Source organism: Schistocerca gregaria, chromosome 3 (assembly GCF_023897955.1).
Source record: "Schistocerca gregaria isolate iqSchGreg1 chromosome 3, iqSchGreg1.2, whole genome shotgun sequence".
NCBI classification, from domain to species: Eukaryota; Metazoa; Arthropoda; class Insecta; order Orthoptera; family Acrididae; genus Schistocerca; species Schistocerca gregaria.
This window is the reverse complement of record NC_064922.1, coordinates 513,206,936-513,222,961: the sequence shown is the minus strand read 5'-3', so window position 1 is coordinate 513,222,961 and position 16,026 is coordinate 513,206,936. Positions and strand designations below refer to the sequence as shown.

Genomic DNA, 16,026 nt, shown 5'->3' with positions numbered 1-16,026 from the left:
TACTATGTTTTTTATTAATGTATTCAACAAAATGTTGTAACACATTGACTGATACACAATTTAATTAAGGGACCAATTAACCACCATTGCAAATGTGATGCCTGCAGCTACTACTTGTCCAATTTGCCTAGCAGGTAGATACCAGGTGGCTTCAATTGTATTTAATATCAAACATGTGTAATAATTGTCAGCGATTTTCAAAAAAAGACCACTGTCTAATACACTAACCTCCTCCTACTGTGTTAAGTTCCATCAATATTTTTTCTTTGAGTTGAAGTCAATGTTTTGTACACAATAAGACAAGACAAATTGCCACAGCAATATTTGATGTTACTAGTTCAAATAAGTGAATTATGCATTGCTAAACATCAATTCCAGCTACATGTCTTGTGATAGCACATAATATCAGACTTCCTTCAAATATTTTGATTCTGCAAATAGCACTGATTTCATTAATTTTGTGAGTATCTTTCCATGGATTTATCAATGTCATGGAACAAAAGTTTATGAGCAGGTTCAAATTAATTAAAAGTGTTATCAATTTGATTTAGAAAGGATACCACGAGTCAAATGTTTTTGTGATTAATATATTAAACACAAAGGAACTACAACCAAGCTTTAAGACAAATACTTTTAAGGAATCAATTCAATTCAACATTTCTAATAAAAAAGTATTTAAGTACAAATGTAAGAACATTAAGTACTATTTGAAAGTATGATACATAATGCACCTCTAATCATTTACAAAGTGACCACAATTACAAAAATTTATAATAAATCCAATTTTGTTAATTTCCATGTACTGACAACTAAGCAGAAACAGTTAGCTCAATCAGAAATCAATGTTAGATATAATTTAAGTTCTCATATAAGTCGATTTTTAGGAGAAAAATGAAAACTTCTCATGCCACAGGAAATATCAACTTATTGCCACATCATAATCCCAAACTCATTAAATGTGCAGATACAAATTACACCTTTAAAAACACTCATTAACTCTGCCACTGGTACAAAATACAAATAAAATTAAGGCACGCATGGATAATCCTTAACTACAGCTCTAACGTCTTCCTGTAAACTACAATAAAAATACTGAACAACGTATGAATTTGTATCAAATATTACTTGATGTCAGGATTAACTAATGGCATCTCAAGCTTTGATGCTTACTCTCTGAAGCATTGACAATAAATTTGGAAAATTCCTGCCTGGTGGATGTTGTAGCACCTATGCACCTCCTAACAAATACATAAAAGGATTTTCTGATCTGCACTGTAAGATTCAAACTATAGGGAAGAGTTGTGTTTCCAATTTGTGCATTCAAAAGAAAAAAAATCAAAAACTATCTACTTCACAAACATAACAAGTCTGTGTTTTATATTTACTTTAAAAATCTTCATTTTATAAACAAAATATAAAAATCTTATCAGACATTATAGCAAGACACTATCATCATATGCCAAATATGAAAAATTTTAATGGTAACACGTACAATAAGCAGTAAGTTTACCCAATCAGTACAGTATACAACTAGCTGTCTAAACTGCTTACAAAATTCCGCAAGTGCTACAAAATTACGAAAAAACTTTATCAACAAGAACAAAATAACAGGGGTGAAAGCCCTAGCAACTGCACACATCACACAGTAACAATCTTAATATGAATATCAGGTACAACCCTACCTTGACATGTACTAGTTTATTTAACATATATCAATCTACAAAAAATTACAATATGTGTAGAATACAAAGCCTATCCTCTAAAGAGCTAAAATTAATTGCATTGATAAACAGAAAAGAACTAAAGCTGAAGAGAAGCTTTTAGTCTTTCTTACAACCCAAACATTAAACAGTCTCAAAGGCACTCAATGAATGCTAGGTTTGTACAAAGGAAATTACAGCTATACACTACTCCTACGAGAAATGGAAACTGAGCAAAAAGGCTTTGGCTTTTAGCATGTTACAGGCTAATTAGTGTACTCCAGTAGTACGAAGAAGGAAAAGGGCACTGATTTTATGTTAAACAGTCATCTGAACACGATCACTTCTGCTAAGCTTTGTGCACTCACAAAGTGTTTATGGCCACGAGGTAAGTTACGCGAGTGAGGATCGACACTCTAAACTAGGAATGAAAGAAGGAAATTAAGAAGTTCTCATCCATCCTCACTACAGAACACAGTTAATCAGCCCACATAACCCGATACCTCTCTCTCGCAATTATATGTACACACATTTATAATCAATTTACATTGTATTTTACACTGAACTAACGTAAATGCCAAATTGTATCCGATCTTACACTACGCATTCCCACCTCACGTGGGAAACTACGAAGCAGCAAGAGAGTCCTTTCGGAGTAAGCATGCAGAACGAGGTCCGTGTGCTATTTCGGCACAAAGTTTTAACAGAAGCCACCCCTAGTGTCGCATAAAAAAAAATAACTGCTATCTTACAAGCATATTTTTTTATATTCTGAGCGAATGCAGTATTACCGAGTGGCCACAATCCACAAAAATCTAGCAGTCTCGGGACCTGCGCGTCGGTCCTAACCACAAGCGTGCAGCGTCAGTGACTCCGAAGCCCGTAGCACCGATTCGTGTCGAGTGCTACAAATCAGATACCCCACAGCTGCGAGTCTGTACTGAAGTTATTAAAATTAGTGTCTCCCACAAGCCGACGCGGCGAGATTAAAACCCGCTGTACTCCCGGAAGTCTTCGTCCACTTCTACAGGCTCGTGTTTTATCTCCTCGACAGTGAAGTAGTCGTTGCCGAAGCAGCTACCCTGCTCGTCCCGCATCCTGATGACGGCCAGCTCGGTCCGCAGCGACGACAGCGTCCGCTGCAGGCCGGTCTGCTGGGAGCGCAGAGATCGCAGCTCCACTTCCTGGCTGTCGATGGTGGCCGCCATCTCGCGGCAGAACTTGGCCGCCTCGCGCAGGATGACCACCTTGGCGGCGCGCTTGTTGTTCTCTGTGGCGGGCACGACGGTTCGCAGGCGCTCCACCAGGTTGCGCAGGTCTATGCGGCGCTGGCGCTCCATGCTGTTGTGCATGGAGCGCTTCTCGCACGGATCGGGCTCCTCGTCCGCGTTGGCCCTCCGGCGGCCCCTGCCGGCGCCGAACGCCTTACCCTTGCCTTTACCGCGGCCCAGCACCAGCGGCGCCGTCGCGTTGCGCGCGCGCTTCACGGAGCTGCTGCTCCTGCCGGTCGTCGGCGCTGCCTGCCGCTTCCTGGAGGCCGAGGACGAGTCCGCCGCGTCGTGGCGGCTCTGGCGGTGGATGGCCGTGGCCACCTTCATCTGGATCTGGCGCCGGTCGCGCGCGCTAGGGTTGTTGGGAAGTCGAGCGGTCCCCTTGTCGCCGCCCACCGACACCACGTCGATCTCCTCCTCTGTAAAAGACAAGGCGTGCGCCGCTATCAACTGAATCTACTGCACCTGCCACGGTCGTCACAATCTTAACATTTTCAAGCCAACCACTTGTGTAGTTACACACTTAAGGTTATTTCTCCAACAAAGTTGTGTTGAGGTAACAGCGATTAATTTACTTATAATAAATTATTCAAAATGATAGTCACAAGCGCATTATTTTGCCACCAACCGGTTTCAACCTGCGATGGGGTCATCTTCGCTCGCTGGTGACGACACCAGCGAGCGACCAAATGGTGTAAATTGCCCTGAAGATGACCCCATCGCGGGTTGAAACAGGTTGGCGGCAAAATAATGCGCCTCTGACTGTCACTTTGAATAATTGAACACACGTAAGGTATCTGTCAAGATCCAGTTCGATCCAAAATATTCTAAAATAATAGTGAGGGGAGGCATCATGCTCCAGGATGCCAGTTGCAGAGGGGCGCCAAATGCTCTCAGAGGTCAACAGAATTTTTATTATTGTAAATTCAGTATATTCTATCACCAAGTGTGATTGTGGGAAAGGAGGGGGGAGCACTTAAGTATAGTGCCTCGGGCTGTTAGCTACTCCACTGCCACACCGACTCCCGACGTATAGGCACTCGAGTTCGAAGAGGAAATCTGTGGAAGTTCCAATGGCACTGCTGAGCTCATAGGTCCCTAGACACACACATTACTTTAACGGAAACTAACTTACGCTAAGGACAACACACACACACACACACACACACACACACACACACACACACACACACACACACACACACACACGAGGGAGGACTAACCTCCGACTGGGGAGCCGCGAGAACGTGGCAAGGCGCCTGAGACTGCCCGTCAGTTCGATGTGGCGGCATGAATGTAAGGATCCGTAATTTTGTTACGCTGCTTTCAATTTTGGCACAACACGACACTCACTTTGAAATGACTACAATTTCCACAGATACTGTATTGTTGAACAGAGGTACTGTATTTTTAGACCGCCTATGTTGTCAGCGGCCAGACCGAAAACGTTAGCGAACTCGAGGACGCTGACCGACAAATTTCTTGACGTTTCAGAACTAGGACCCATAGCTCAGCACTTTGTGAACAAAGACAATCAGTAGTGCACACTACATTGTTGGAGAAACATGTCAGAGGACTGAAGAATTCCAAATAAATATGAGAGTTACCCTCTGCATATACGTACCGTAAGCACTGTCTAGTAATTTTAATTAAGACTGTCCACTGTCAGAGGTAACGATTATCGCTTATATCTTGGGGACCTTACCTGCAATAATACATTTACTTTTAGCCATGTCTGAAAGTATGCAAAGCACTATTCTCTGGTAGCTACAGGAGGCTGTAATTGCCACTGAATATCGGTCAGTGCCTTTGGATTTCAATGGATTCTGATGAAACCAACCACCTCGTTGCTTGTCCCATGAAAGTGCACATATAGTAAAGGGATAAAGTTGAGATCTTTTCGTGATTGGATATCCAACATCTCCGCTCTTTTGTTTCTGATTTATAACTTGTTCTTTTCAAATGAAAATAAAGCCTTCCCATATAGTGGATACTTCATGCCAGCCACTTTGTTCCCACTCCAAACTTAAAAGTTATACGTTATCCTCATATTACTACTCCTTGGGGATGAACGATGATGCTAAGATATAACCACAATAATCAACCTGTGCTAACAACGACGAAAAATGCAGAAATATCGAAATGGATTCAGAACGAATACTAAATGATGCCGCGGCAAGATATGCGATATACTCATCCCACTACACTTGGTATCAAGGTTACATTCTGCTGAAGGTCCCGTAGCAAATGTGTACATTCATCCCGTCCAATTTTAAACGTTGCCCTCGCCACAGATAAGCGTCAGGAGAAACCGTCGGCAAAGCAACATTTTTTTTTAATATTTGACAGACTACTGGAATGCTTCCACGATGACGTGGTGCTGGATCATGTAAAATTCTAGACCGAGACCGATGAAAAATTTCGAGAATGGAGAAGTAGTGAAAAATTAACCATTTTAAAAAATATCGCTAAGAGTGCAGTTAGGTGCCGTAGCATAATTTTGATCGAAACCGAAGTGAATATTCCTGCAACTGCCGCAAGGCAACACAGCATAGTGGGGCGTAACCGGGCTAGTTGTGTTTGTCCTGGTGAGTTATGCATGCTCTCGACCACTGTAGACCCTGCTGTAACAATTATTAGAGCCCGAACACGCAGCCTCATCGGGTGCAGCCATAGTAGACTTGAAGGTCCGCGCTCTGGTGGAGAGGGGGGGGGGAGGGGAAAAAAGAGAGAGAGAGAGAGAGAGAGAGAGAGAGAGAAAGAGAGAGAGAGAGAGAGAGAGAGAGAGGAAGCGGGGCGTGGCCGGCGGCGACTGCGGCAGTGTCGGCTGCTGCTCCAGACGGATCGATACGGCCGCTGCCCGCCGTCTGGCACACATTCCGGCCGCTGCGACACCACACCGCCTCGCCACTGCTCCCTCTGCTTCAAGGGACAAGACCGTAAGTCGGCCCGACACCCCCGCACCGTAGGCCGCGAACGAAACAAATCCTTTCCCATTTAGCAAGCCTTACAATGTGCAATAGCTTCGTTTAGAGGCTACTGCATGGAAACTGGCGGTGAACATGGTCGGACCTTTTAATTCGGGTTACCACCTCCAGATCAGGACACCCCTCAGACTTGAGTACGACTGCTGACACAGGTAAACCATAAGCCGTGAAACTTTAATCGCTCGTTATTTGATTACGGTATTCCAACTCTTTGGGCAAGCATTAACCCCGCCAAGTCCATACTAGTTTCAGACTTCGAGGAAGTTGTGAGTGCAATATTTCCTTTCTTCGTAAGTACCAGTCATGATAGACATCGTAAGTTACTCGCTACAGAATCACACCACAGGCGGAGCTATTTTATGGGGTTTAAACGACATGGAACGATACTGCCACGCAAAGACGACAGTGTGATCTTGACAACGAAACGTATCTGCAAGCAAAATACGTACAATCTGCTTTTCTATTCTTGCGCCGTTTACTACTCTGCTAGGAGCCCAATACGATGAACCGTAAGAAGACACAGTGTAATACAGGAGAGCTATAGAGTTAATTAGTAACACAGACTGTGAGACAAGGGTCAAAACCGAGACCACGAACGGGCGTGGTGGTGTGCCGAGAGCGCGCGGCTTTAAAGGCGCCGTCAAATTTCTGCGAACTGGCCGCAGCGCGCGCCATTGCTACGCAGCCGGCGGAGGGGCCGGGTTAAAGGGGATGTTCGTCCCGGCGGAGTGCGGGGGCGGCGCCGGCCGCAGCCTCAGACAGGGCCACCCCTGCCACGCCCAACTGCCGCCACGCCCCGAGAGCCGACACACTCGCAGCCCGCGGTCCACGCCGGCGATCAGCACAGAGCTACAGCGGAGTAACCGCTTACGTAGGTGTAACAACAACTCACCCTTCGTGCACCTAATTATTACAAATCCAGCTTAATGGGCAGAATGCGAAGGCGAAAACTGGATGGTACAAGGAGTCTGAACGAGGTAGTGGGAGTATTTTGTAAGCCACCAACTACTGCGACAATTATGTGAAGGTCATGTATTCTGGGCCGCGCTTAATCCCCAGCTATGACAAGCAGATTAGCGAAAAAACCTAGGATTGGTGTGGCACACCTACAGCCGGCAGACCTTCAAACTAAAAGACACTGAGCACTTAACAGAATCTCTGAACGGACATTATCTCGTGGATTATTTAGCAACTTTGGTTGTACAGGGTGTCTCCTGAGCGTCGCCTGTCGCATTTTTTCTGGTTTTTCAGGAGATATTTGCAATTTCGGTTGTGCATCGTGAAGCTAGAGTCAGCCCAAAACAATGCTGATGACGTCATTTATAACCGGCGCTCAATATCGACGGTAGACTGTTTCGGTTCCCGTGACAGGTAAAATGGATTTAAAAACTGAATTTCAAACCCATTTCATAGACCGGTACGAAATTGGTCTACTACAAATTTTTTTGTCGTTACGTATTAACATGGGCAGTAAAACGCTAAAACGCCAGTACTCCACCAGCGGCAGCTCTGGCCTGGCCTGACAGGTACCACCAAGCACGCAGCCCCGACGACTCGCTGCTCGACTCGTGTTATACGGTCCCGTTTTGTACGTACGGTGAAACAAATATATTACACTAATTTGCGAACACTCTACCGAATGGGCATGTGAAATTCAGATTTCAGTTTTGAACATCACTGTCGCTAAACGACTCACACATTCCTCATTACTGATGCCTCTGGATCAAATGGCTCTGAGCACTATGGGGCTTAACATATGTGGTCATCAGTCCCCTAGAACTTAGAACTACTTATCCCTAACTAACCTAAGGACACCACACACATCCATGCCCGAGGCAGGATTCGAACCAGCGACCGTAGCAGTCGCGCGGTTCCGGACTGAAGCGCCTAGAACCGCTCGGCCACCGTGGCTGGCCCCTAGCACTAGGAGAAGGTACTTCCCACTCGCTTTAGACTACATCCACAACGAAAATCACGAAGATGGAAGAAATCATGGACTCCAAGAAACTGCGACCACACCCAGCGTTCCAGCCACTGACTGGACTAATCTCCGCGGCACGCAGGCGGTTGCTTGCCACGCGCTTTCATTCCGTAAGCATGTTGCTCAAGCCGTCAAAACTTTTCCGCTGACCCCAACAACTTTTTCGGGGGACCAGCACTACCAGTAGCGGAGAAACAGGGCCGACGTGTGTGTGTGTGTGTGTGTGTGTGTGTGTGTGTGTGTGTGTGTGTGTGTGTGTGTGTCCAAGGAAGCCCCAATACCGTGTCAAGGAAGATGAAGCAAGCTGAAAAACTGACGAGAGCAGCCCTTCACCTGATATGCTAATCTTTTACGACTGGCAATCTTTTACGACTGGCACGATGTATCTACACTTACGTAAGGAGAAGACTGTCTTATGTAGACATAGATTATCGATGAAGGTGCAACCACTATCAGTGAACGGACTTGACAGTTGCGCCCACATGAGAACTGCAGGATGCATTATCTACTATATTAAGCCGGAATGTACATAGACCAAGACTGTATAGAACATGTTATGAAACATCGAATGAAGTACTTTCATCTCATAACACAGTATCTGTCCGATGAGCAGCGTGAAGGGAAATTGCTAGAAGATGCCCACGACGCCACAATTCGTGGCACAGATGACTATTTGGCAGGAACCTATTGCCAACATACACTAAGGTGAGCCATGGGATAGCGATATGCACCTTTATTCAGATGGTGGCAATATCGCTCAGACAAGGTATGAAGGGCCAGAGCATTGACGCAGTTATCTGAACTCAGGTGATTCGTGTGGAAAGGTTCCCGACGTGATTATGGCCGCGCGACGAGAATTAATAGGCTTTCAACGCGGAATCAAGAGCTAGGCACATAGTACATTCTATTTCGAAAATGAGTACGGAGATCAATAGTGTGAAGAGTGTGCAAAGAATACAAAATTACACGGGCAACGCAGTGGCCGACGGCCTTCACTTTAACGACTGAGAGCAGCGACGTTCTCGCCAAAGTTGTCAGCACTAATCGACAAGAAACACGCAGAAATCCAGTGTAGGAAGAACGCCGAATATATCCATTAGGACAGTGTGCCGAAATTTGGCGTTAACGGGCTGTCTGAGAGAACGACCGACGCGCCTTCCTTTGCTAACAGCATGACATCGCCTGCAGCGCCTCTCCAGGGCGAATGACTACACGCGCTGGTCCCTTGAATGGAAAACCATGGCCTCGTCAGATAAATCCCGATTTTACTTAGTAAGTGCTAATGGCAGACTCCCGAATCGGCGCAAACCCCAGAAAGTCATGGACCCAGGTTGACAGCAAGGCACTGCGCAAGCTGGTCGTGGATCCATAATGGTGCGGGCTGTGTTTACATGAAATGGATTGCGCCCTCTGGATGTCTGGCCACTTTAAGACTATTTGCACCCATAAACTGACGCCATGTTCCCACAAAATGATGGAATCTTTATAGTTTACATTGCGCCAAGTCTTTGGGCCACAACTGTTCGCGATAGGTTTGAACATTCTGGACAATTCCAGTGAATTATTTGGCTATCCGCATGGCCCCGACATGAATCCAATGTATCATTTATGAGACATTCTAAAATGTTAGTTCCTGCACACAATCTTCCACCGGCAACACTTTGGCAAATACAGACGGCTAGAGGCTGCATGGCTCAATATTTCTCAGAGGACTTCCGCCGGCTTGGGTCCATGCGACGTCGAGTTGCTGCAGTAAAAGGGGGTCCGAAAAGACAGAAGGAAAAGCCTGGAAGATGGCTACGACCCTCGAATTCGTGTCATAGCTGACTACTTTGCTGACACTACGTCAACATAGCGACACAGAAGGCGAACAAAATTACCCCAGACCCACTTTCTTCCGTGAAGCAATAGCAGGAAGCACGATTCCTAACGAATGAACTAAGCTTAGCAGTCAAGTTATACCAAGAATTACGATGAAAGCGGATGTGCGAGTCATAATCAGCACACATCTTGACAGCCTCGTTGACCTTGACCGGAATAGAAACTCCTAATGTCTGTGGTCGCTACGGAAACGAGAGAACCAGAGAGAGAGAGAGAGAGAGAGAGAGAGAGAGAGAGAGAGAGAGAGCGCTATGTGACTGGAACGCACCATGCACCTTCACTACGTATTCTCCATGTTAGCTATCAACCCACTGTGCCATCCTGAAGGAACGTAGGCGGGAGCCGGAGTGGTCACAGAGTTTGCTGTGAGGCGGGCTGACGGAAGAGGCAGGTGCGCCTCGCGACTCTGCAGGGGTCGGCGACCCCGTGCTCGCCGGCGCAAGGTCGCGGCCACTACGCCAGTAGCCGCGACGACGCCGCCGCCGCTAAAATCGATGCCCGCCGGCGAGACACCCCCTTCCCCTCCCTCCGCCGAAATCCACTGTGCGTCTACGTCTGCGCACGCTTCAGCCACACACCACGGAATCCCGTGCCGGCCCGCCGCCTACCAACTGACACGTGTACAGGCGAGCTATACGGAAACGCACCAAGCAATCCCTACCCTCCCCCCTCCCACACACACACGACGCCCGCGTAACCTCAACATTTAGTACTGCATTATGTTATACACACCCGTATCGGTAGATTTTATTACAAAGGAAGATCGACTTCGGTCTAGGATTTGACCATCACCTGGGCGACAGAAACCTCTTACGCCAATTTAAGATGGTACACGTTGTGACAAACGCCTGTGAGGTTGAATGGGCATACAAGGTCACGTCTAAGCAGCTACTATGAAGTGACATAACAATGTACACCTGATAACTTATTCCAATTACACAGATGACATGGTTTTTGGGCCCGATGATGGTCTAATCTAAAATCAAGTGTCCCTAATAAAATGTATCGATACAGCTGTACATAGCATAACACAGTTTGCAACATCCATGGAAGCTATACCACACCACCTGCATATACTATTTGTAATAGAGTTATTTGACGGATCTTTCGAAAAACTGCAACTGAGATATGGTGAAAGCAACAGTGCAGATAGAATGGAGGCACTTGCTCCCCTCTGCATAGTTTTTACTCATATTGAGTGGATATAGTATTTAGTTCACTTAAAGCGGTTAACCTGTGACTTTAACAACTGGTTTATATGGCTATTTCGGGGTCTCGCCAGCTTCCCCTCTCGTAAAGTTACTGCGGACTCCCATGGTAGTACAACGTCAACATTTTTATGAAAGGTATTTTCCAGTGTTATATAGGCCAATTCGTAAATTCAGATTCAACCTGTCCTGCACTGTCAATATTTAAGTATGTCAGATGATTTACTACACTGAAACTGACTGGTGGCAAACTACTACGAAGTTTACAAACAAAAGCCACAGCCAAACATCCTTTAACAATGGCTTCTATTTGTAACCCATTTTTCACTGCTTGGAGCTCTTAGGCCGTGGCACATTGCTGTTGGTTGTGAACCCTGCTAACGAATGTATTCATCATTCGGCGGGCTCCCCTGCTCCTCCCGCGAGTCAGCTACTGTGCTATACCCTGATTTAACTGTTTTGTGGGATTTCCATCCTTCAAGACAGGATCTTTTACAGTGCGTAATACAGGACCAAATTCCATGGCTAAAATACCTAAACGAAATTACTGGAAAGAAAAATCATGCACGAACTATGTACGTAGCAGAGGCCCAAAACTTTGAAATTACTATTACGTTGGAGAAATACGTTGAATGGACACAAAATGAGAACAGAGCTCCAATCTAAACTACAACCACTGTGCGTTTTAAGAAAATATTTAGACGTATCCACTCAAAAAAGTCAAGCGATTTAGTCATCTTTTTACGCCAAAACAATGTAACGTAAGTAACATACCCACCAACAACAGTAGCGACGGGCATATCTGAAACTCACGTGTTACTCTAGCATAGTGTCTGACCAGATTCAAGCACTGACCGTCTTGCCTGGAATTCTTCTATGCCCACTAACACCCGTATTACACTGTCATCGAATTTTTACATATCTTATAACTAAGTTCCAGCTTTGAGAAAAAAACGTAAAGCACTCTAGCAGAAATTCAGACATCTTAGAAGTGGTATGTTAAAGAAGATTTTGATAGGTTTCAGCGTCATGCGGGCCAAATACTAATAAATGCAGTAATTTCATCCGCCGACTGTTAACCGCCTTTCGGAATATGATACATCAACAACCTCAAATGGCATTACATACTATTATTACCGCGTCTACATATCGACGCCAAAGTAACATTACCAAACGTAAAAATATAACCTAGTCGACTGTAAAAACGTATTTGGATCCTGGGGAGTTAATCTAAACATAGATAAAGATTTCCAAAAATTACTGCAACCAGTCGCCTGTTGTAGTTAAATGTATTTATCTTTTTATTTGCCATGGCTGGTTTCCAATCGCCTGGCGACTGATCATCAGACGGAACATATTGCATGTATGGAGCGTTGTGGTGGCAGTGTAGCTGTGGTAAAATGTGCTGCACTGCTATGTATGCATCGTTTCCCCATCTTGTCACAGCCACACAAGCCCCCAGCTATGTCCCATACATGCAATAAATATGTATCATCTAATGATAAATCGCTAGCCGCTACGGAACTGGCAATGGTAAGTAAAAATTGAGAAAAGAAAATGAAGGATTACAAAAAGCGAATCGTTGCAGTAATCTGTGAAAACCTTTATTCATCTCAATAGCAATGTTCTACATCCGTAATGGATGAAAGTTTCATACAAAAAAATTACTCTACTACGAAATGGCAAGGGTGAGCAGTAAACTAAAGCCGCTGACATGCTACGTAACTCTGGTGAGACCTGTCCGATAAGTGAGAAACAATTTTCGTGCATGCGTGTAGGCTAAGTGACCCATTGGCCTAGAGCCGTGACGTCAGCGCCAATCAGTGCGGCCAGCCGGGCGACATGACGCGAGCAGCCGCAAGCGTCAACACGAATGAATGAGAGGCCGGCCGGCGACCCACCCACATGGACACGTGCCCCGCCGTGGGGGCGCCCCAAACATTCGCAACGTATCACACCCAGTCACAACAGGCTGTGCGTACTGCTTACTAACAATGCACACCAGCTAACCCTGTAACGTAACTAAGTATCGCACCTGCTACTAACTGGAACCAGAAAGAACAATTGAATCGCTATCAGGGTAAGAATGAGCAATGGCCAAGTTCTTTCAACCACATCGTGCATGCCACAAGCGAAGCCAGCAGAGTTTAAGCTTTAAAGAGGCGGAACCGGTTTCTGAATTTAAACCCCCAAACCGGCGAGCCGTAGCGGCATCCCCGCAGCAGCGATGGAACGCGGGCAGACGCCGGCGAAGGGGAGCTGACTCGCCGGAGGAGCAGGGGAGCCCTCCGTGGTGGGGAGGCCCCACCATGTCGCGGCCCCGAAACCAGCATAAGCTATGACCGGTCTCCCGCGCAATTTTCCCGCGCTTTTTCTCAGGGTCGTAAAACTTTCGGCCCTGAACTCGCTGGGCCTGACGCTCGGCGGAACAATGAAAACTTGCGCCCACCCGTTTTTAAATAACGATGGATGCCTTCACTCACTGAATACGGTAAGATTTAATAATACCTGAGTAAATATATCGCGCCGAGAAGTCACTAATGCGGCCCAATTTAAAAGTGGGCGTAAACACAACAAAGTTCTGGAACGAGTAAAATTAAACTCACCAGAGCTAACAAGCAACGACAGTTCTAGAACGAGTAAAAAAAATTCAACTCACCAGAATCCGAACTCGCGTAGCCTGAGGTTCGGTTATACAAATCGTTATCCCACTCATCTTCCGATTGTAATGGACGTCCTAATTCAATGAATGCAACAAGACACTAGTAAGTGAATGAATAATTTGAACGCGGTTAAAAAAATCACGAATATGACAAACGCCACTGTGGGCGTAAACATGAGGGAGCTGGAGGAATGTTCGGTACGAGTCGTCGGCTTTGACCAGTGACACACAAACATGCGACGATGTTATTAGAGATTTTTTGAAAGGCTAAGCTATACATCTGTCACCATAAGCATGTTTTTAGTATGACATTTACTGATTTCGCAAACTCACGACCAAACAAATTACGCACGAAGGAGTGACAACAGCAGACACTGACATTACGTCACTGGACAAAGACAACGACTCTTACCCGAACCCTCTTGCCCCAACATCAGAGCTAATAAGCTATGACAGCTGAATTAGTAAAGTAAGTCAACTCACCAGAATCCGATGGAGTCTGCACGCCGAGGCCGTCTATCCGTACGTTGCTCTTGCTGAGATGGTAACTGTGATCACTAATGTAGGGCAAAACTGTCCGTGCAGGTCTCTCCTCCCTAATCACAGATTCCGGTGGAGATCTCAAGTTCTGATGTTCATAATCTTCTTCTTCTTCCTCCTCCTCTTCTTCTTCGTCCTCGTCGTCGTCATCATCATCATCGTCTTCATCGCCGATTGTAGACTTCGGACTGCCACTGGAATCGCTCGGCGTCAGGTACACTGTCGACGAAGACGGGTCGCACATAGACGAGGTGAATATCGTGTCTATAGTATTGTGCCGGAAGACAGGTGCTTCGTCTTCGGACTCTGTTATAGACTGCGGAGTCTCCGGACGGCTCGATGTAACGGGCCCGCCCTCCGGACCCGTCAATCGACTTGCCTTGATCTCAACTGACGTTTCCGCAGGTGGAACCGGATCGCAGGTCGTCGTCGCCGGAGCCTTCTGTTTGACAACAGCATGCGTTGCTGCGGCACCTGCTGCCGCCTGCACCTTCGTTCTCGCAGTGGGCAGCAACAGGCTTCGAGAGCTGGTCTTGACGACGTGCTGCTGCTGTTGCTTGGTGTTGAGGAGGCTGCGCATCGGCCGAGACTTCATGGCGGACGCGGCCGGCACAGTGGTGGATCGGTTGGCCAGCAGCAGGCTGTTGTCAGGGGTGACAGCCACGGCGGCGTCGGCGGCGCCGAGCCGCGTCGGAGAGTCCTCTTCCATCAGCTTCCGCCGCAGCTGCGCCGGGGTCAGCATCGGCAACGGACGGTAAGCCAAGTCATACTGCGGCAGACTCCACATAATATCGCGCTCTTCTTTGACGCCCTTCCGCTTCGACGACTTCTCTGCCGCGGGCTCGTAGTACGCCAGTTCAGCGTCCCAGTCTATATGCGGGATGCCCTTCTGAAACTTCTTCGCGTATTCCTTCAAGTCCACCAGTGGACTCTCATCCCTCGCCACGTCCGTGGGGAACTCGAACTTCTTCCAGATGTTTTCGCCCGGGTGGCAGGCCGCCTTGTCTGCGTACTTTATGGAACATAACGAGAACGGAGACAAGAAGGCCGGATTCAAGAGTGGATCGACGTGCTTGCGAGGCGTCGTGGGCTGAGACGACGCGCCGTCAGCCGTCTCGGCCGGCTGAGCTTCCGACTCGACATCCGCGCACGGAGCCGCCGCTATCTCTTCGGCCACGAAGTCCATCACGTCCTCTTCGATCAGGCCGCAGCCGCCATCCAACAGTGTCACTCCCTCCTCCAACGCCTGCTCGAAAGATTCGCCTCCCAGTGCTGCGAGTAGGTCTTCGCTATCATCGTTCGCCCAGTCGGCGGAACAGTCGTCAATCAGAGCCATCAGATCCACCGGCAGGGTCTCCATCCCCGCATCCTGCAAGAGATGGGCAACCAAATAAAAACTTGAAAACTAGCGCGTCCGCATCAACTCACGCACACATGCACACTTCGAAGAATGAAAAACTGTCAAGTTCGTGACTTAAGTAATGAGAAAGACTGTGTTTATCGACTGCAGCGTCAATACTGTCTATTAGCTACAATGTAGTGAACATACGCATTCCAAAATGAGGTGTTACTATTTAACAGACGCACTATTGCATTGTGATGTCTGCAGGTAATTGCGATTATGAATGCCGTCGACGTTTAAGAGACACACACTTAACAGTGTTAGAAACCAAGCATATTTAGAACAGACGCCGGTGGCAATCATATTACGAAATTATAGTTAAGAATTGCTGTTGTGACTGCCCAAATAAAAAGAAAGTCAAAGAACTGACAAGAGTATATATCGAACCCATTAG

The 16,026-nt window shown here is 46.7% G+C and overlaps 1 protein-coding gene across 3 annotated transcripts in view; it reads right to left on the bottom strand.

The window, feature by feature from the left end:
• Positions 1–571: 571 nt before the first annotated feature.
• Positions 572–16,026, bottom strand: part of LOC126354362 (uncharacterized) — a 136,034-nt gene continuing 120,579 nt past the window's right edge. For 2 of the 3 annotated variants that reach the window (XM_050003943.1, XM_050003942.1), the window contains exons 2-4: positions 14,174–15,599; positions 13,688–13,765; positions 572–3,390 (exon numbers count right to left, since the gene is read on the bottom strand). In XM_050003943.1, the coding sequence (XP_049859900.1) occupies positions 2,687–3,390; positions 13,688–13,765; positions 14,174–15,590 (2,199 nt within the window). In that variant the 5' untranslated portion in view covers positions 15,591–15,599 and the 3' untranslated portion in view covers positions 572–2,686. The remainder of the gene's footprint in view (positions 3,391–13,687; positions 13,766–14,173; positions 15,600–16,026) is intronic. The other variant, XM_050003944.1, reaches the window with a different exon arrangement.